This window comes from Trachypithecus francoisi, unplaced genomic scaffold (genome assembly GCF_009764315.1).
Source record: "Trachypithecus francoisi isolate TF-2019V2 unplaced genomic scaffold, Tfra_2.0 Lachesis_group5, whole genome shotgun sequence".
Taxonomy (NCBI): Eukaryota; Metazoa; Chordata; class Mammalia; order Primates; family Cercopithecidae; genus Trachypithecus; species Trachypithecus francoisi.
The window spans coordinates 141593904-141615391 of record NW_022681470.1 but is presented as its reverse complement, the minus strand read 5'-3'; the positions used below and the strand labels follow the sequence as shown (position 1 = coordinate 141615391).

Below are 21488 nucleotides of genomic sequence, written 5' to 3'. Positions count from 1 at the left end.
AAGTGAATGAGTGAGCAAGTGAGTGAATAAATGAGTCAGTGAATGAATGAGTCAGTAAATGAATAAGTGAGTGAGTAAATTAATAAGTGAGTGAGTGAATGAATGAGCAAGAAAATGAGTAAGCGAATGACTGAGTGAGTGAAGTACAGAGGGAGGAAAAGCAAATGGGGGAGAGACGCAGTGGGTAAGGACAGGATCTCATCCACCGCCTGGGAGTGTCTTCCCTGCCCTGCTCTGTTCCTTCCTGTCCTGGGAGGGGCCTGGAACAGGGCTGGAGTAGGGCTGGCCACTCACCCACACAGTTGATGCCAGTGAAGTCCAGGCTGTAGCCAAGGGGACACTCACAGCGGAAAGATCCATCGGTGTTGACACAGACGCCCTTAGTGCAGACGCCAGGGTTCTCTGCACACTCGTTCACGTCTGCGGATGGCAGGTGTTGCAGACATGGCTTCTGTCACCATGCAATCCCCAGAGCCCCGGCCACACTCAAGGCCCCAAGGGGATGAGAGCCCAAGCCCCAGGCTGGCAGGGTCCAGGGCCACTCGGGCTCTCAGTGGGAGCCTGAGACTCAGAGACCCAGGCAGTGCGGAGATGGATCTGGGTGGCCCAGAAGGCGCTCTTAGCAGGTGGGTGAGAGGCTCACCTTCTCGGGAGTCATCCGGGCCTGGGACTGCCCCGTGGCCAAAGGGGCAGAGCTCCTGAAAGGCAGCTGGACGGAGAAGGGGAGGGGAGTCAGAGTCAGGGCCCAGGTGCAACCCCCAGGTGTGTGCAGGGAAGGATGAGGGAAGAATGAGAGAGGAAAGTGAGGGCGCATCATGACAGGGGAGGCTGGACAGGGGTGGGCACTCACCGCTGCCTTCCTGGGGACACAGCTCACAGGGGTCTCCCCAACCCTCCCCAGGCCTCTTACTGCAGCAGCAGCGGGTCTTGGTGGTGTTGAAAGCTTTGGGCACCGAGCACTTCCCAGCCTCAAAATGGGTGAAGCAGAAACTCTTCCGTGTGTCTGTGGGGTGGGGGCTCCATTACCCTGATTGAGGGCCACTGGCAGTGCCCACCTGCCCCTCTGACCTCCCGCACCCCAGTCCTGGTGAATAAGTTGTGCTGATCCTGCCAGTGGCCAATCAGAACCTGCCATGCCCCTGGTCATGGTGATTGGTTTGAGGATGGACATGTGACCTACTCTGGGCCAATGAGGATCTGCCCTGGGTTTTTCATTGTTGTTGTTGTTGGTTGTTTTTTGTTTTTTGTTTTTTTCAGATGGAGTCTTGCTCTGTCGTCCAGGCTGGAGTGCAGTTGTATGATCTCGGCTCACTGCAAACTCTACCTCCCAGGTTCAATTGATTCTCCTGCCTCGCCTCCCAAGTAGCTGGGATGACAGGCATGTGCCACCACACCCAGCTGATTTTTGTATTTTTAGTAGAGATGGTGTTTCACCACATTGGCCAGGCTGGTCTCAAACTCCTGACCTCAGGTGATCAGCCTACCTCAGCCTCCCAAAGTGCTGGTATTACAGGCAAGAGCCACCGCCCCCAACCTGCCCTGGAGTTTTGAGGGAACAGCTGGAATTGCACCCCACTTCATTGCTTTGGGGTGTTCTCATGCCAGGAAGAAAGATCAAACTCGGTGGTTACTCTTGGATCAAAAACCCCTTCCTGGAGAGGCAAAATGACTGATTCCAGAAAGCCGAGGATCCTGGAATTCAGACTCCAAACCCCAAATCCTCGGCTCTGGATGCCTATCAAGTCCTCACCAGCAGGCTGGGGTCCCAACCTCCCAGAACAGCAATTATTCGTTGAGGTGAACTGCAGGCTTTGCTCTCACCCTTATTGCCCCTGACCTGTGAGAGAACAGGCTGGCTCAAGCTGGGTGAGGTTAGCCCACAGTAGATGAGGCTAACCCAGCTAAAACGGAGCCAGCCCAGAGTAGTCTAGGCTAGCTCAAACTGGACAAAACCAGCCCATTGACAGCCTACAGTCATGTAACCAATACAAGGAAAACCTAAATGAAGCACACACCGGCTAGCTCAAAATGGACCACGTTAGCCCTCCGTAGACATGACCTCTATAGCCAAGAGGTTGCTGGCGCTAGGATAACCCTGCTAATGCAGAGAGACACCTCTGCCTGGTCAAAGCTCCCGTAGGGTCATACAAGAAACCACAGCCCTCTTTTCTGGGCAATCTGACCCTTCCCCGTCCCACTTCCCACCCTCTTCCCTAAGCCCTGTGCAGACTCACCAAAGCAACGGTGCTCATTGTCAGAGAGGACAAAGCCAGGTGGGCAGAGGCACTGGAAGCTCCCAGGGCTGTTGCTACAGGTGCCAAAGAGGCAGAGGTTGGGCTCATCTGAGCACTCGTCGATGTCTGGAAGGGCGGGGACAAGAGCTGGGTGGGGGGCAAGCAGGACCTCCACCAATGGGGAGAGGACTCAGCTGTGAGGAGGGGCAGATGGAGTGCAGGTCCAGCCACGGGCTGCAGCGGGGCTGGGGTCCTGAGAGCTCAGTATGAGCTGTAGCACGAGGTGAGCATTGTGTGTGCACATAGGTCCTTCCCGGAAGGTGTCTCCAGAGTAAAGGTCATGGTCAGGAAGAGTTCATGATTAGAGACTGAAACTGCACATAGTACAACCTCTATGGAAAACAGCGTGGAGATTCCTTAAAGAACTAAAAGTAGAACTACCATTCAATCCAGCAATCCTACTACTGGGTATCTACCCAAAGGAAATAAGTCATTATATGAAAAGGACACATTCACATACATGTTTATAGCAACACAATTCACAATCGTGGAAATATGGAAGCATCATGTTTATAAATGCCCATCAACCAATGAGTAGATAAAGAAAATGTGGTATGTAATACACCGTGGAATACTACTCAGCCACAAAATGGAACAAAATAGGCACAGTGGCTCACACCTGTAGTCCCAGCACTTTGGGAGGCCAAGGTCGGTGGATCACTTGAGTTCAGGAGCTGGAGACCAGCCTGGCCAATATGGTGAAACCCCGGTCTCTACTGAAAATGCCAAATTTAGCTGGGCGTTGGGTGGTGCGCACCTGTAATCCCAGCTACCAGGAGGGTGAGGCAGAAGAATCGCTTGAACCCGGGAGGTGGATATTGCAGTGAGCAGAGATCATGCTACTGCACTCCAGCCTGGGTGACAGAGCGAGACTCCATCAAAAAAAAAAAAAGACAAAATAATGTTCTTTGCAGTAACTTGGATGGGGCTAGAGGCCCACAAGTTACTAAGTGAAGTAACTCAGGAATGGAAAATCAAATATCGTATGTTCTCACTTATAAGTGGGAGCTAATCTATGAGGATGCAAAGGCATAATAATGACATAAAGGACTTTGGGGACTCCCGGGGAAAGATGGGAGGGGGGTGAGGGATAAAAGACTACACACTGGGTACACTGTATACTACTCAGATGACAGGTGCACCAAACTCTCAGAAATCACCACTGAAGAACTTATCCATGTAAGCAAAACCCACCTGTTCCCACATAACTGTTGAGATTAAAATAAGAAAAAATAGAAAACAATTTTAAAACCTTAAAAAAATAAAATTGCACAAAGCTAACTGAGACTGGATATATTTACCCTACACTGGATGTATTAAGCTAGCCCAAATAGAATAGATCAGAATAGACCGGGCGTGGTGACTCATGCCTGTATTCCCAGCACTTTGGGAGGCTAAGGTGGGAGGATCGCTTGAGGTCAGGAGTTTGAGACCAGCCTGGCCATCATGATGAAACTCCGTTTCTACTAAAAATACAAAAATTAGCCAGGTGTGGTGATGAACGCCTCTAATCCCAGCTACTCGGGAGGCTGAGGCAGGAGAATCTCTTGAACCCGGGAGGTGGAGGTTGCAGTGAGCTGAGAGTGAGACTCTGTCTCAAAAATAAAAATAAAAAAAAGAGTAGATCAGAAGAGACCAGGCCAGACTGGTTCAGATTATGCAAGGCTAGCCTAGATGGAAGCCCAGATCAGAGGAGTTCAGGCCAGACTGGTTCAGGTTAACCCAGGGTAGCCCATCTGCTCAGGCCAGACTGGTCCAGGTTAGACTACAGTGAACAAGGTAGCTCATCTGCTCAGCCCAGGTTGGTCCAGGTTAGCCCACACTCTCTGAGGCCAGCCCAAGTGGATAAATGAACCAAATGAAATAAGGTCAGACTGGTTAGTCCAGACTGCATGAAATCATCTCTATAGGTGATTACAACAGTGAAGCTTGGGCCAGACTGGTCCTTGATCACCAGTTAGCAAATGAGGAGCTCTACATTTGGGTGCACTGAGAAACGGTGAGACCCCCACACCCATGTCAATTTATAGGATTCATGAGGAAGCCTGTGGGCACCAGAGACAAAATTCTGAGCACAAAGTCCAGAAACAATCAGAATGACAATAGTAGTTTATGAAGCTGTGTTTGACTCTGCGTTGAGTACATCTCCAGCTTCGTCACAACCCTAGCTGGTATTCCCATTTTATGGATGGAGAAATAGAGGCACTCCCTGGTCCCAAAAATGGGAGTTGGGGCTGGACACTCACCAATGCAGTGGTCACTCTGCACCTGGAAGCCAGAGGGACAGATGCAACGGAAGGAGCCCTCGAGGTTCTGGCAGGTGCCTGGTAGGCAGGTTCCTGCCAGGCTGAGGCACTCATTGGTGTCTGTGAAAAGAAGAAAGAAGGGTCCTTGTGCCAGCCAGGATGCAGGGGGCTCACCTGGGACTGGGACCAACACCTGCAATTACTGTGTGATCACCGAGGGCCCCAGGACAAGCCCTCGCAGTGGCAATTCTGGCTCCAGGGCAAGGGCTGAGACTCAGGACCACAGGGACAGCTGGGGAAGGATTATCTGACTCTCATGGGGTTATGCGGGGGCCAGATGGTGTCCAGTGGGAAGAGGTAGCAAGATTCCTAATCTGGCGCCACCAGCAGATTCCTTCCATGGTATCCATTTAGCACTTCTACTATTCTTTGCTTCTGGAAACTTACATTTTCAAGACAGCCTCACCCTACACCTCAAATCCCATACATAAAAACATAGGTTTGACGTACTGGTTTTATAATTATTTACTTTATTTATTTATTTTGAGATAGGATCTTTCCCTGTTGCCCAGGCTGGAGTGCAGTGGTGTGATCATAGCTCACTGCAGCCTCAAACTCTTGGGCTCAAGTGATTCTCCTGCCCCAGCCTCCTGAGTAGCTAGGACTACAGGCAATAGCCACCACTCCTGGCTAATTTTAATTTCTTTGTAGAGACGAGGGCTCACTACGTTGCCCAGGCTAGTCTCAAACTCCTGGCCTCAAGCAATGCTTCCACCTCAGCCTCCCAAAGTGCTGGGTATTATTTTTTTAAAGCTTAAAATAAATGCTTGGGTAGTACATGGATCTATGCTCACCCAGAAGTACCAAACTGTGGTGTACATGGAACAGGGGTCTGGTTGAGATGCCTCCAAGCACCATAGGCAGACTCACCCACACAATTCTTCCCATCAGTTGTGAGCTCAAAGCCATCCTGGCAGAGGCAGTGGAAGGAACCAGCTGTGTTGAGGCAATGGCCAAATCGGCACACCTGCCCCACCAGGGTAGTACACTCGTCAAAATCTGTAGAGGGGAGATAGGCAGGCCAGGTCACCCACAAAACTTGAAGGGATCAAGCCTTCCTTGTACTTCTGTCTGCAACTAAGTTGATAGCATTGGCTTCAACTTGAGCACTCATGTATAGACTGTGGGTATTAACCTTCCACCTATCTTACGAGGTAGTTGCTGATATTTTCTAATATAATCATGTAATGCTATGAATTTGCCTCTAAGTGCTCCCTTAGCTGCATCCTATGTATTTTCATATGTTATGCTTTCATTTTCATTTTCTTTTACTTCAAAATATTTTCTAATTTTTCTTATGATTTATTTGACTTATGGATTATTTAGGAGTATGTTATTTAATTTCTAAATATTTGGGGACTTTCTGGGCATCTTTCTGTGGTCAATTTCTAGATTCACTTCCTTAGATTCTGAGAACCTACTTTGTGGCCAGCCTGCCAACTGAGCCGACTCACCCACACAATCCCCATTGTGTGTCACCACAAAGCCAGGGAAGCAGAGGCAGTTGTAGGAGCCGATGATGTTCTTGCAGGTCCCATTTCCACAAGGCTGCTGGTCACATTCATCAATGTCTGCAGAAGCAAAGCCCGAGAGCCCAGCCCAGCTCACCCAGGGCATTGGGGGACTTAGGGAGTGAGAGGCCAGCTGGACCTAGCGGTCCTCCCCTGCACCTAGCCCTGCCTAGACGACTGGACAGTGACCCCTGGGGGTGATGGCTGGGAAGTACTCCTGGTGTGATCTATCACACCCATTTTACAAATGGGAAAAATGAGGCACAAGGAGGCAGATCAGCCATTTACCCAAGATCTTAATGTCAGGACCCAAACTTGGATCTGTCTGTGAACTAGGATGGACAAAAACACCACTTCCATCCCAGGGGAGGTGTAGACCCCCGGCAGCCTGACTTGAAAGGAGGGGGAAGATGAAGGTCTCACCCATGCACAGGGTGTGGTCTGCAGAGGCCTGGAATCCACGGTGACACAGACACATGTAGCTGCCTTCTGTGTCCATGCAGTCGCCATGGCTACAGACATTCGGGATCTCCCGACACTCATTCCGTCCTGGGGGTGCAGACAGCATGGTGTCCCCAGGGCCCCTACCACACAGTGTTTGCCTGAGCTCTCCCTACTGCAATGGAGAAGCCAGAGCCTGCCTTGAAGTTCCCCACTCAAACTTCCACCAGGTGTGTCAGGCTGTCAGCATTGACCTGAGCTGTCACTTCCATCACATCCTATTAACAGATACTCTCAATACATCCCCAATCCCTCTAATAGTATAGATAAGGAGAAAGACCTGGACAGAGCCATACCCCATCTAAGTCCCTGTGGGCAACAGAGCCCAGCTCCCTCACCTCCTCCCAGAGATCCTGCTCACCCACACAAGCCCCGCCTGGCGACAGTTTGTACCCTCGGGTGCACTTGCAGCGGTAGCTGCCAGGGATGTTGATGCAGTCAGCATTCGGCTGGCAGGGACTCTCCCTGCTGCCACACTCATCGACATCTGGGCAAATACAGCAAATGAGGTGGGGGTGACAGAGAAGCCCATCCTGACAGAATCAAACCTGAAACCCAGTCCAATGCTTCGGAACAGGTGGTCTCTCTGGAAGCAGCCAGAGCTGGAGTGAGGGTGGTTATATGAGATGGAGGCCCTTGGAAAGGTGTTAGCCCATTATACAGATGCAGAAATGGAAGCTTACAGAGTTTTAGTTACTTTTCCAGATTGCACAGTAGCAGACATGCATCCCACCCAGACCCCAGGGCTGGGAACAGGGAGAGGTGGCACCTTCACAAGCCAGCAGGATGCTGTTGTAGTTGAAGCCTGTGGGGCACTCGCAGCGGAAGCTCCCCATCTGGTTGATGCAGACACCACTGGCACAGATGGCGGGGATCTCCCCACACTCATCAATGTCTGCAGAGGGCATCTGCCATTAGGGGCAGCCCAGCTCCCTGGGACTTCCAGTGACCCTAAGCGAAGGGACCCACTAGCCCTGCAGTCTGGTTGAGGATGTTGTGGCCACAAACTAGCACACACTCAAAAAAATCTTGCTGTGGCCAAAATACATCCACTCACACCAGAAAGAGATCAGGATATGGGAGGAAAGAGAAGAGCAGAGAGCGAGTGTGTGTTTTTCTCAACTAAAAATGCACATTTCCTGTGACCCAGCAACCTTGCTGGAAAGAAACGGCCTTAAGCATAAGCAGGATAGCGGTATGAGATGCTATTTAGCAAGAAACTGGAAACATCAATTGATGAATGCAGAGCAAAATACAGGATGTCTGTACCATGGAATATTCTTCAGCCTTATTGAGGAATAAAGCCCTGTAACATGTGACAATGTGGTTGAAACCTAAAATAATTATTCTAAGAGAAGCCAGACACACAAGAACAATATTGCATGACTCCATTTAAAGGAAATGTCCAGAAATAGCAAATCAATAGAGACAGAAAGTCGATTTGTGGTTGCCAGGGGCAGAAGGGAGGGGGTAAAGGGAGTGACTGCTAATAGGCATAGGGTTTACTTTTGTGTGATGAAAATGTTTTAAACTTAGATTGAGGTGATGGTTGTGTAACACTGTGAATGTACTCAAAACCACTGAATAGGACACTTTAAATGGGTGAAGTGTGTGGTATGTGAATTATATCTCAATAAAATTGTTATAAACAATATAAGTGTCCATCCGTAGGGCACTGGAAACAATCCACCTGTCTATCAATAGGCGACTGGAAACAACCCAAGTGTCCATCAAAAGGGGATCTGAAACAACCTAAGTGTCCATCAGTGGGGGACTGGAAACAAGCTAAGTTCCCATCAGTGGGGAACCTGGGATGTATCTGCTCCATGAAACACTTCTAGGCAGGGCAAAGAGAGAGGCTGCATGGCAGATAATAACCTGGCCAGTTCCTCAAGACACAATTTGGATGAAAAAAGCAAGTTGTAACCAACATGTCAAGCATTACATAATTTATGTAAAATGCCCCAGAAACCAACGTCATATATTTTCAGTGGGAGACCTATTATGTAATGAAGGAAGAAAAAACTAGAAAGAAATATTCCAGCCATAAAGCATAAGAATGTCCAGAGAGGGAGAAAAGAGACAGAGTTGAGGTGATGACTGGAGGAGAAGTGAGTTCTATTTGCCACGGTTTGATTTTTTAAAAAAATAAGAAGAATATATTCAGAGGATTAAAACAAATGAAAATGGGCTTATCAGTTAAACACTGCATGGTTGAAATGTGGCATGTAGGTGTTAAATTATGCAATACCTTGTTAAACTTAAAAAGGGAGCATTCTGGCCAGGCGCAGTGGCTCACACTTGTAATCCCAGCACTTTGGGAGGCTGAAGTGGGTGGATCACCTGAGGTCAAGAGTTCGAGACCAGCCTGACCAACATGGTGAAACCCTACCTCTATTAAAATACAAAAATTAGCCGGGCATGGTAGCAGGTGCCTGTAATCTCAGCTACTCAGTAGGCTGAGGCAGGAAAATCACCTGAACCCAGGAGGTGGAGGTTGCAGTGAGTTGAGATCGTGCCATTGCACACCAGCCTGGGCAACAAGAGCAAAACTCCATCTCAAAAAAAAAAAAAAAAGGGGGTGGGGAGCAATTTGACACAAACTGCAACACAGATGCACCTTGAGGACATCATGCTCAGTGAAATAAGCCTGACACAAAAGGACAGATCCTATGTGGTTCCACTCACAGGAAGTCCCTAGAACTGTCAGATTCACAGAGTCAGAAAGTAGAGTGGTGGGTTCCAGGGACTGAGGGGGATGGGGAGTGAGAGTTTCATGGGGACAGAGTTTCAGTGGGAGGAAATGAGAAAGTTCTAGAGATGACGATGGTGGTAGTTGCAAAACAATGCAAGTGTACTTAATGCCACTGAATTCTGCACACTTAAAAATGGTTCAAATGGTATTTTTCCAGAGACAAAAAAAAAAAAGTCTCACTCTATCCCTCAGGCTGGAGTGCAGCGAGATCTCGGCTCACTGCAATCTTTGCCTCCCGGGTTCAAGCGAGCCTCATGCCTCAGCCTCCCGAGTAGCTGGGATTACAGGCACGCACCACCACGCCCAGCTAATTTCTGTATTTTTAGTAGAGACAGAGTTTCACCATGTTGGCTAGGCTGGTCTCGAACTCCTGATCCACCCACCTCGGCCTCCCAAAGTGCTGGGATTACAGGCATGAGCCACCGCGCACGGCTCGAAAGGTAAATTTTATGTTGCCTATATTTAACCATCATTTTAAAAAATGGATAACAGTTTAATAAAAATTTTAAAGTGTCATTCTTTAAATTTAAAAAAAAAAAAGTGTTTTTGAGGGCAGGATTCCTGGGGAGTTGGAGGTGTGTGGGAGGAGGAAGAGGGGAGGATGGAGGAATGGATGTAAGGAAAAGAGCTGTAGGGGAGGGGAGGGGTGGGAAGAAGCAGACCCAGGTGGATGGGTGGGTACCCAGGGATAGAGCGGAAACTGCTCACTCACCAAGGAGCTTCCGCGTGTGGATGTCAATGAGGAATCCCGGGGCCTGGCTTCCGCATAGAATCTGGTAGTCAGCTGCGCAAAGGGGAACAAAGTTGAGTCTGGGGCTGCAGGTCTGACCCTAACCTGCTCCCTATCTGGAGGGAACACCTCAACCCTGGAGCCCAGCCCTCAACTGGCCACCTTGAACTTTTTTTGCTCTCCCCACCCTTTCCCTCCTTCCACTTATTTAATTTAATTTAATTTAATTTTTTTGAGACAAAGTCTCACTCTGTCACCCAGGCTGGAGTGCACCGGTGCAATCACGGCTCACTGCAGCCTCAACATCCCAGGCTCAGGTGACCCTCCCACTTTAGCTCCCAAGTAGCTGGGATTACAGGCATGAGCCGCGATGTCTGGTTTTTAAAGCCACCTAGTTTGCAGTAATGTTTTGTAGCAGCTCTGGGGAATGAATATGGCTATAAACCCCTAGAAGCCCCCTTCCCATCACTACCCCATTTCTGCAGCTCTTCCTGGTGCCTGGGCTGGCGGCTAGATCATTCCAACAGGACTCATTCCTGCTGTCAATACACTCTGTTCAGTCATGCCTCCAGGCCTTGGCTCCTGTTGTGCACCTGCCTAGAACACCTTCCCTCATCCTGACCGATGTTCCCATCAGGGTCCCAATCTTGGCTCTGAGTTTCTCCAGGTCTGCCCCTTCCCCAGCCCAGGAGGTCTATGGTCTCTCTAACCAGCTGTGCTTTCCTCCCTAGCCTGGGACATTTACCAACCCCCTCCCATCCTATCCCACCCCCAGCTACTCCTGTGAATTATCAGGGCCTTCCCCACCCATGAAAACTCCATTGATCCATCCTGAATTCTCGAAATCTGCAAAATGGAAGAAAAGCTGCCTTGCTCACTTTAAAGTATTGCCTTCCATACATGGGAACTGACACAGTTTGGCTGCGTCCCTACCTAAATCTCAACCTGAACTGTAGCTCCCATATCCCCACATGTCATGGGAGGGACCCAGTGGGAGGTAATTGAGTCATGGGGGCGGGTCTTTCCCATGCTATTCTCGTGATAGTGAATGAGTCTCGTGACATCTGATAGTTTTATAAACGGCAGTTCCCCTGCACACGCTCTCTTGCCTGCCACCATGTAAGACATGCTTTTGCTCCTCCTTCACCTTCTGCCATGATTGTGAGGCCTTCCCAGCCATGTGGAACTGTGAGTCCTTTAAACCTCCTTTTTTTTTTTTTTTTTTTTTTCTGTTCTGAGATGGAGTCTTGCTCTGTTACCCAGGCTGGAGTGCAGTGGTGTGATAGCGGCTCACTGCAACCCCCACCTCCCAGGTTCAAGCAATTCTCTTGCCGCAGCCTCCCGAGTAGCGGGGATTGTGGGCCTGCATCACCACGCCCAGATAATTTTTTTTTTTTTTGTATTTTTAGTAGAGACAGGGTTTCACCATGTTGGCCAGGCTGGTCTCGAATGCCTGACCTTGAGTGATCCACCCGCCTTGGCCTCCCAAACTGTTGGGATTACAGGCGTGAGCCAGCGCACCCAGCCAAACCTCTTTTTCTTTATAAATTACCCAGTATCCAGGATTTCATCACAGCAGTATGAGAATGAACTAATAGAGGGACAGAACTTCAACTCTCTGACTCTCATCAGAACACGGAGAATTCATCTAAGAGCCCTAAGGGCACTGTGTTTTCTTAACCATTATGCTACGAGGGGCCAGGCTGGGAAGAAGGTTGAGGAGGGTTACTCACGGCTGGTGGGAGTGGGGCAGGCCTCACAGGGTCTATTCCAGGCCTGGCCAATGTTGTAGGAGCAGCAACACATTTTTCGGGTCACGTTGAAGGCCAGCTCATTTTGACATGTGCCGTTATAGTGCCGGAAGCAGACACTCTTCCTCATATCTGTAGTTGGCATAAAGGAGAAGAATTTGGGTAAGGGTCACCTAAATCAGTGGAAGAGGTAGCCAAAGAGATGGGAACTTGTTAACTCATTCATTTGAAGATGACTGGCTTGGCCAGCCACAGTGGCTCACGCCTGTAATCCCAGAACTTTGGGAGGCTGAGGCGGGCAGATCACTTGAGGTCAGGAGTTCGAGACCAGCCTGGCCAACATGGTGAAACCCTGTCTCTGCTAAAAATACAAAAACTAGCTGGGTGTGCTGGCACACACCTGTAATCCCAGTTACTTGGGAGGCTGAGGCAGGAGAATCGCTTGAACCTCAGAGGTGGAGGTTGTAGTGAGCTGAGACTGTGCCACTGCACTCCAGCTGGGGCAACACAGCGAGACTCTATCTCAAAAAAAAAAGAGGGGGATTACTGGCTGGCTTGATTGGCTTGATGTCTCTCCTCCAACACACTTGGGGGATCCATTCATTTTTTTCAGCCTTTTTTGAGCAGCGCACAACCTAAGCAACTGTTCATGGCAGCTCTGGGCTCCTGAATCCTGCGGTTTTGTTTGCTGCCACATATCAGCACTTCATATATGCTTACCCTCCCTGTCCATAGGCTTGAAGGCTCCCAGCAGTTCCTCCCATGCCCAGGTGCTGCTTCTGTGACTGCCATTTCCCTAGGTCATCATGCTTCTTACCCATGCAGTTGTTGCCACCATTGACTTGGAGGTACTCTGCAGGGCAGACACAGGTGTAGTTTCCCAGGGTGTTGTAGCAGGTGCCAGGGCCACAGATGCCCGAGTGTGTGGAGCATTCATCAATATCTGCAGGGAAAGGAGGAGTGGAGGGGAACAGTGGGCAGCATCCAGGAATTGTCTGAATAACTCCCCTCCAGAGACCCAGCAAGGCCACTTCACTAGGGACCTAAGTTTGGTTTCAAAATCAGCCTAAAATGCACACACACTTTAGTGATGAAGAAAACTGTAATATGGGCTGGGCATGGTGGCTCATGTCTGTAATCTGAGCACTTTGTGACGCTGAGATGGGAGGATCATTTCAGCTCAGAGTTCGAGACCAGTCTGGGCAACATAACAAGACCCCATCTCTACTAAAAATTTTTAAAAATTAGCTGGGCACGGTGGTGCATGCCTGCAGTCCCAGCCACTTGGGAGCATCACTTGAGTCCAGGAAGTTAAGGTTGCAGTGAGCCGTGATCACGCCTCTGCACTCCAGCCTGGGTGCAGAATGAGATCCCGGCTCTAAAAAACAAACAAACAAAAAACCCACAAACAAACAAAAACAACATGATGTTAAGGGAAAAACAAAAAAAAAGTTTACAAGCTGGATGCAGTTGCTCATGCTTATCATCCCTGTTTTGGGAGGCCAAGGCAGGAGGATCATTTGAGGCCAAGAGTTTGAGACAAGCCTGGGCAACATAGTGAGGTCCCATTTCTACAAAAAATGAAAATTTAGCTGGGCATGGTGGCACACACCTGTGGTCCCAGCTACTTGAGAGGCAGAGGTGGGAGGATCACCTGAGTCCAGGAGGTCAAGACTACAGTGAGCTGTGATTACAACACTGCACTCCAGCCTGGACAACAGAGTGAGACACTGGCTCTAAAAAAAAAAAAAAAAAGAAATTCATAAAAATAAAGTTGGTGATGATACTGCTTCTATGAGGAACAAAATGACCTGAGTTCATGAGTCAGTTTTATAATCACCAAGAATGGATCATCCACGTCTTCCTAATATGATATGATAGGAATCAAGAACCTTATGGATAAAGTATTCTTGGGGGAAAAAAATTGATTCTCAATCTGATCATTACTCTAGTCCAGGAGCAGTAAGCTTTTTCTGTAAAGGGCCAGATCGTTTTGGTTTTGCAGACCAAACTACAGTGTGTCATGATTATTCAATCTGCCAATGTAGTAAGAAAGCAGACACAAACAATATGCAAACACATGGTGGCACTGGTTGTGCTCCAAGGAAATTTTATTTATGGACCCCTTTATGGACCCCTGAAATTTGAATTTTATACAACTTTCTCCCTTCCTTCTCCTCCCTCCCTCCCTTCCTTCCTCTCTCTCTCTTTCCTTTTTTTTTCAGACAGAGTCTCACTCTGTTGCCCAGGCTGGAGTGCAATGGCCTCATCTCGGCTCACCGCAACCTCTGCCTCCAAGGTTCAAGTGATTCTCCTGCCTCAGCTTCCCGAGTAGCTGGGACTATAGGCGTGAGCCACTATGCGCAGCTAATTTTTGTATTTTTAGTAGAGATGGGGTTTCACTATGTTGGCCAGGCTTGTCTCGAACTCCTGACCTTGTGATCTGCCCACCATGACCTCCCAAAGTGCTGGGATTACAGCGTGAGCCACAGTGCCCAGTTTTTTTTTTTTTTTTTTTTTAAAGACAGGGTCTTGTTCTGTCACCCAGGCTAGAGTGCAGTGGCACAATCACAGCTCACTACAGCCTCAACTTTCGAGGCTCACATGATCCTCCTGCCTCAGCTTCCCAAGTAGCTGGGATTACAGGCATGAGTCACCATGCCTGGCTAACTTTTTAATTTTTTGTAGAGACAAGGTCTTGCCAGGTTGCCCAGGTTTGTCTTGAACTCCTGGCCTCAAGCAATCCTCCCACTTCAGCCTCCCAAAGCACTGGGATTACCAGTGTGAGCTGCCACGCACCCAGCCTTGAATTTCATATAATTTTCATGTGTCACAAAATGTTATTCTTCTTTTTTTTTTTCAACCGCTGAAAAAAGTGTAAAAAAGTATTCTTAGCTAGCAGGCAAAAATAGGTGGTGGAATATTAGCATGCTAAGAGTGATGTCACCAAAAATAGCAGAGTAGGGAACTCCAGGGCTCCATTCCTCCACAAAAGCAACTATTGAGCTGGCAAAACAGACAAAAATCAACTTTTGCAGAACTCTGGAATGCAGTCAAAAGCTTACAACACCCAGACAAAGAAACGGTGAAGAAAGAAGCTGCTGTACTTCGTAAGGGAGTGTCGTGGTGTTTTTAAGGGCCTGCCTACCATTCCCCACCTCACAGATCCACAGCGGCCATGAACATCTTAAAAGCAGCAAGAGGGAACTGACAGATCATGACAAAAGAGGAGGCAGGGGGCAGAAGTCTTTCTATGAGGCCTTCCCTCCTCGACCCTTGTGAGGCTTGGCAGGGCACGAAGGCAGGGAGAGAGCGGAAGAGCCTGATCCACCCCAAAGAGAGTCCATGCTCACCCTCACAGATGCGGGTGTGCTCACTGAGGTGGTAGCCAGGTGGGCACTCACACTGGAAACTGCCAAAGGTGTTGACGCAGTCACCCCCCTGACACAGCCCTGGCAGCTCTTGGCACTCGTCGATGTCTGTCAGAAAGTAAGGAAGCCACGTTTGGGAGCTAAACCCATGCAGAGGACTTAAGGGGCACCCGTGGTAAGCTCTGGGTTTTCCAGGGCCTTCTCGAGGATCCCCAAGAGCTGTCCATGACTGATAGACATTCGAAGGGTCTATCTTGACGGCTGGACACAGACTCTCTTGAGTTAATGTTACCCTAAATTCAACTCCATTCCCTTCATCTGTTAGCCCATTCTCCCATCCACCACATAGCTTCCTCTAGATAGAGAACTAGATAGTTTTCTTCCTCTAGATGGAGAATAGATAGTCTTCTCCAACCTCGTCACTCCCTAACAAAAGGATGGGTGGGAGGATGGATGAATGGATGGATGAGCAGATGGATGCATGGATATGAAAACAGTGAATGCGTAAATAAGCAAGTGGGTCAATGAATTCTCATGATGAGTGAGTGCATAGGTAGCAAGGTGGATGGGTAGGAAGGTGGATAGATAGGAAGGTGGATGGATAGGTGAGTAGATAGACAAAAGAGTGAATGGGTGGATAAGTGGATGGATGGATGGATGGATGGGAGATGAATGGATAAACAGATGGGATATAGAAGATGGATGGAAGGGTGGATGAATGGGGGGAATAGAATAGGTGGATGGGAAATGGGTGGATGGATGAGTGGATAGATGGATGTATTGAGGATGGATGGGTGAATGGGGGATAGATGGATGGGTGAGTAGATGGATAGAAGAATGAGAGATAGGTGGGTGGGAGATGGATGAATGGAAGAGTGGGAAATAGGTTAATGGATGGATGAATGGGGGCTAGATGAAGGATGGGGATGGATGGATGGGTGGATGGATGCATACAAGGATAGCAGAGGGATGAGTGATGAATGGGTGGATGGAGCATGGCTGGATGGAAGGATGGAGGGATGGATGTAAGGATGGACGAATGGAAGGATGGATGAATGGGTAGATAAAGGATAGTTGGATGGAAGGATGGAAGGAAGGATAGATGAATGGGTAGATGGAGGAGGTTGGATGGGTAGAAGGATGAATGGATGGAAGGATGAGTGGAAGGATGGATGAATGGATGGATGGTCAGGTGGAAGGATGGATGGATGGATGGATGGAAGGACGAGTGGATGGAAGGATGAATGGACAGAGAGATTGGGGATGGATGAAAGAATGGGGTATAGATGAAGAAGAGGGAATGAATGGGTGACTAGATAGATGGATAAAAGGATAGGAGAGGGATGAGTGAGGGATGGATGAATGGGTAGATGGAGGATGGTTGAATGGAAGTATGGAAGGAAGAATGGATGAATGGTTACATGGAGGATGGCTGGATAGAAGGATGTATGTATGGATGGGTGGATGGAAAAAATGGGCAGAAGGATGGATGAATGGATGGATGGAAGGATGGATGGATGGATGGATGGATGGATGGATCGATGGATGGATGGATGGATCAATGGATGGATGGATGGAAGGAAGGATGGATGGATGGATGGATGGATGGATGGATGGATGGATGGAAGGATGGGTGGATGGAAGGATAAATGGATGGAAGGATGGAGGATGAATGGAAAGATGGGGGACAAATGAAAAGATCAATATACCAACAAGTGGAAGAAATGGCTGAAAGAACAGATAAAAAAATTCAACACAAACTAAAAGGAGAGTGTGGTCCTGCTGCCCAGCCTCCAGGTGTAAAGATTTGCCCCATCCCAGGACAAAACTGCTCAACTCTGCACTTTGGTGAGATGGGGATGAGAGAAAAGTCAGTCTTTAGGCAGACAGATGGATGGATGGTCTGCCAGGAACTCACCTTCCAGAATGACAGTGATGGGGTTAGGCCGGAAACCCTCACCACCCGGGCACAGGGTTCTGTACTCAGCTGTAAGGGAAACAGGCTCCTGTGAGGTGGAGTATTGGGGCAAAACTTAGGGGAAACAGGGGAGCAACAGCAGGAAGCCTGAAAAGGGCACAAGAGTGCGCTCCCATCCTTCTACTGTACTAACTACATCCCCATATCTCTTTAGCCTCTTAGGGCCAAGGGACTTTGGCCAGTCCTGGGGCTGTGTGTGTGTGTGTGTGCGCGCATGTGCGTGTGCATGCGTGTGTGTGTGTAAATATGGGTTCCCATTCAACATGTGAGCAGAGTTACATGGTAGTGGCCGGGGGCAGGAAGAAGAGAAGATGATTCCTTCTGATCCAAAACCATATCCTAGTGTAACTGCAAGTTTTCCCCATGCAAGGAAGACCCTGGACATTCACACACACACACACACCTGAATAGGTGGACAGGTACCTCCCTGTTTCACACCTGAGGTCTTTGCACATACTGTTCTCACTGCATTGCACATCATTCCCCCTACTCTGCTAGGAAAACTCCTACACATCCTTCAAAACCTCACTCACGCCTCCTCCCCTGGACTGGACATTCACACATGCACACACCTGAACAGGTGGACGGGTACCTCCCTGTTTCACACCTGAGGCCTTTGCACATACTGTTCTCACTGCATTGCACATCATTCCCCCTACTCTGCTAGGAGAACTCCTACACATCCTCCAAAACCTCACTCATGCCTCCTCCCCTGGAAAGCCTTCCCCACAGCTTTCTCTTCCCCACAGCTTTCTCCTGAGCTATGGCTATGCCTCAAAGAAAACCCTTAGGACAGCTTTACTATCATAGTCCTGACACTTGGTTGTTGTTGTTGTTGTTGTTGTTTTTAAGACGGAGTCTCGCTCTGTCGCCTGGGCTGGAGTGCAGTGGCCGGATCTTGGCTCACTGCAAGCTCCACCTCCCGGGTTTACGCCATTCTCCTGCCTCAGCCTCCCGAGGAGCTGGGACTACAGGTGCCCACCACCTCGCCCAGCTAGTTTTTTGTATTTTTTAGTAGAGACGGGGTTTCACCGTGTTAGCCAGGATGGTCTCGATCTCCTGACCTCGTGATCCACCCATCTCGGCCTCCCAAAGTGCTGGGATTACAGGCTTGAGCCACCGCGCCCAGCCTTTTTGTATTTTTTTTTAGTAGAGACGGGGTTTCACCGTGTTAGCCAGGATGGTCTCGATCTCCTGACCTTGTGATCCGCCCATCTCGGCCTCCCAAAGTGCTGGGATTACAGGCTTGAGCCACCGCGCCCGGCCGACACTTGGTTTAAGAGTGAGGGAGAAGCAGTGTGCAGAGGCTGTGGCTTATCCTTCTCCGAGTCCCTAGCCCCCAGCACACGACACAGAGGAACTCTCAGTGTTTGTTGATTGACTGAGTGATCAAGTGACTACAAACACAGAGAATTTACAGAAAGCAGCCTTGGAGAGAGGCCCAGCCAAGAGTACACTGTATGACCCAGGATGAGCCCCTCTCCTTCCCCAGTTCTTGGCTTTCCTGTCGCCTAAGCCCCACCTCCCCTTAGCAGAGACGACCTCCTAAGCTCCCGGGTCTCGGTGGCTCAGGCCACGGTGCTCAACGGTCCCACAGGGACTCACTGGTGTTGGCCACTGGGCACAGCTCGCAGGGATTGCCCCAAGCCCGACCCAGGGAACAACAGCAGGAAGCCCGGGTGACACCAACTCCGATCTCAGCACTGCAGGAAATGCCACTGTCCCCTCGGTCATGCGTCTCCAGGAAACAGTTCCCAGCCCGAGTGTCTGAACAGGCAGAAGGGGATGGTTAGCAGGAGTCAGGGGGAAAGCCGCATGTGTGCATGTGCATGCGTGTGTCTATTTCAACAGGTGACAAGGACAATCACTCTTGCAGGAGACCAGCAGATGTCCCGTTTGTCAGGAGCAGGTAGATTTGAACACGTTGACATCTGAGTTAACCCAGGGGGCAATCCCACCCACCTCTGCTGACCCCAGAACCCTGATCTGGAGCTGAGCATGGACTCACCCACGCAGCCCACTCCGCTGGGGTTCAGCTCAAAATCCGGGGGGCAGCTGCAGAGGTAGCTGCCGGGGGTGTTAACGCACACGCCGTTGATGCAGTTTACTGGGTCTGCACACTCATTAATGTCTGTGGGAAGGAGGCGTGGTCCTTAGCAGGGAGCCCTGCCTCGGCCCCCCTCCCTCCTGGCTTCATCCTGGGAAGCTGCAGCCCTCACTCAAGGTCAGCTTCTGGGCACCAGGGGACAATGTCATGTCGGTTCCTGGGAAGAAACCTAACGGGACAGGAACGTCCAGTCTGCCCTGTCCCCTCCAATCCCATTCCTTCTCCTGCTCTGTTCTGCTTGGCAGAGTTTTGCTCATTGAACTCTACCTGCCCTGGGTTCCATGCAGTCAACATATGAAAACCATATCTATTTTATTTTCTTAATTTATTGATGTTTAGAGACAGGGTCTTGCTGTGTTGACCAGGCTGGAGTGCAATTGCGCAATCACGGCTTACTGCGGCCTCAAACTCCTGGGTTCAAGCAATCCTTCTACTGCAGCCTTTGGAGTAGTTGGGACTACACCACAATACCCAGCTAATTTTTTATTTTTACTTTTTAGAGATGGGGTCTTGCTATGTTGCTCAGGCTGGTCTCCAACTCCTGGCCTCGAGTGATCCTCCCACCTCAGCTTTCCAAAGTGCTGAGATTATGGGCATGAGCCACCACACCCAGCCAAAACCCATCTATAGAAAATACTTTCAAGGCCGGGCGCGGTGGCTCAAGCCTGTAATCCCAGCACTTTGGAAGTCCGAGACGGGTGGATCACGAGGTCAGGAGATCGAGACCATCCTGGCGAATACAGTGAAACCCCGTCTCTACTAAAAAATACAAAAAATTAGCCGGGTGAGGTGGCAGGCGCCTGTAGTCCCAGCTACTCGGGAGGCTGAGCCAGGAGACTGGCATGAACCTGGGAGACGGAGCTTGCAGTGAGCTGAGATCCGGCCACTGCACTCCAGCCTGGGCAACAGAGCAAGACTCCGTCTCAAAAAAAAAAAAAAAAAATACTTTCAAACCATGGGTTAGCACACTCCGATCTGTAGGCCAAATCCGGTCCACCACCTATGTGTGTCAATAAAGTTTTATTGGTACAGGGGCCACATTCATTCATTTACATATTGCCTGTGGCTGCTTTTGAGCTACAATGGCAGAGTTGAATCATTATGACAGAGACTGACTGTGTGGCCTGCAAAGCCAAAAATATTTATCATCTGCCCATTTCTAAAACACACAGAGGTGGGAGACCCTTTCGGCAGTTAGGGTGGAGGGGCCACTTCAATCACTGAACTTATTCAGCAGGGGAACAGGAAAGGGAAACGATGGGGACATCAGGCAAGGTGCTCCCTACCCCCCCGCAAGACTCCAAGGGAGGATGCTTGAGAAGAGATCTGAGGGCAGTGAGGGAGCAAGACATGTCCCCTGCCCCAGCTCCTGCTCTCTCCTCCCTCCTTCCAGCCCAGATGACCTCACACCTGTACAGTTGCCACCCCCTCGGTCCAGTTCGTAGCCACCATCGCAGATGCAGCGGAACATTCCAGGCAGGTTCTCACAGCTCCCAAATGCACAGAGGTTCCCTTGCGCACACTCGTCCACATCTGCAGGGACCCTGGGTCAGCCTGCCCCACCCAGAGTCTGCGGCAGGGACCCACCCACTCTGTCCTCTGCCCTGCCGGGCCCGGCCTCACCCTGGCAGGCCCGATGGTCCTCAGTGGGGTCAAAGCCCATCTCACATTCGCAGCGGTACCCGCCGGGCGCATTGAGGCACTGCCCGTTGTCACAGAGGTCCACGTTCTCGGCACATTCGTCTCTGTCTGAGGGGTCCCAAGATTCGGAGGACTGGAGACCAGTGGACCCGGACCCACGCAGGGTGGGTGGGAGGCCCCAGTCACTGGAACACTTCGCTGTCAGCCAGAGTCCCAGGCAAGTAGCCCTGGAGACTCAGTCCCTGACTCGGGGTGGGAGGCAAGTGACCGAAGCAGGGTCAGGGAGGGGAGAGGTGGTCTGGACTCTTGGACCCCAGAGAGGATACCCAGTCGCTCTGGATCCAGGGACGAGAGCAGCCAGGAAGGAAGCATCTCACGCACTTAAGGGTTGAAGGGAGCCGTGGACAGGCAGTAGCACCCCCTGGGCGGAGGACACAGCCTCTCCAGCACCCATGGAGCAATGAGTGAGCCAGAAGGAGTCAGGAGGTTGAGCGACCATGGCGGCCACCGTGAATTCAGCCCCCGTGGCTGTCCCTCTAGGGC

At 50.1% G+C, this 21488-nt stretch overlaps 1 protein-coding gene across 2 annotated transcripts in view; it reads right to left on the bottom strand.

Moving 5' to 3' along the window:
• FBN3 (fibrillin 3) overlaps positions 1-21488 on the bottom strand; it is an 89701-nt gene that overhangs the window by 24613 nt on the left and 43600 nt on the right. For both annotated transcript variants that reach the window (XM_033197579.1, XM_033197580.1), the window contains exons 33-51: positions 20928-21053; positions 20715-20837; positions 19206-19328; positions 18803-18964; positions 17138-17206; positions 15202-15327; positions 12666-12791; positions 11831-11980; positions 10080-10151; positions 7382-7507; positions 6974-7099; positions 6535-6660; positions 6055-6171; positions 5471-5599; positions 4541-4660; positions 2235-2360; positions 851-1003; positions 644-709; positions 295-420 (exon numbers count right to left, since the gene is read on the bottom strand). In XM_033197579.1, coding sequence (XP_033053470.1) covers positions 295-420; positions 644-709; positions 851-1003; positions 2235-2360; positions 4541-4660; positions 5471-5599; positions 6055-6171; positions 6535-6660; positions 6974-7099; positions 7382-7507; positions 10080-10151; positions 11831-11980; positions 12666-12791; positions 15202-15327; positions 17138-17206; positions 18803-18964; positions 19206-19328; positions 20715-20837; positions 20928-21053 — 2292 coding nt within the window. The remainder of the gene's footprint in view (positions 1-294; positions 421-643; positions 710-850; positions 1004-2234; positions 2361-4540; positions 4661-5470; positions 5600-6054; positions 6172-6534; positions 6661-6973; positions 7100-7381; positions 7508-10079; positions 10152-11830; positions 11981-12665; positions 12792-15201; positions 15328-17137; positions 17207-18802; positions 18965-19205; positions 19329-20714; positions 20838-20927; positions 21054-21488) is intronic.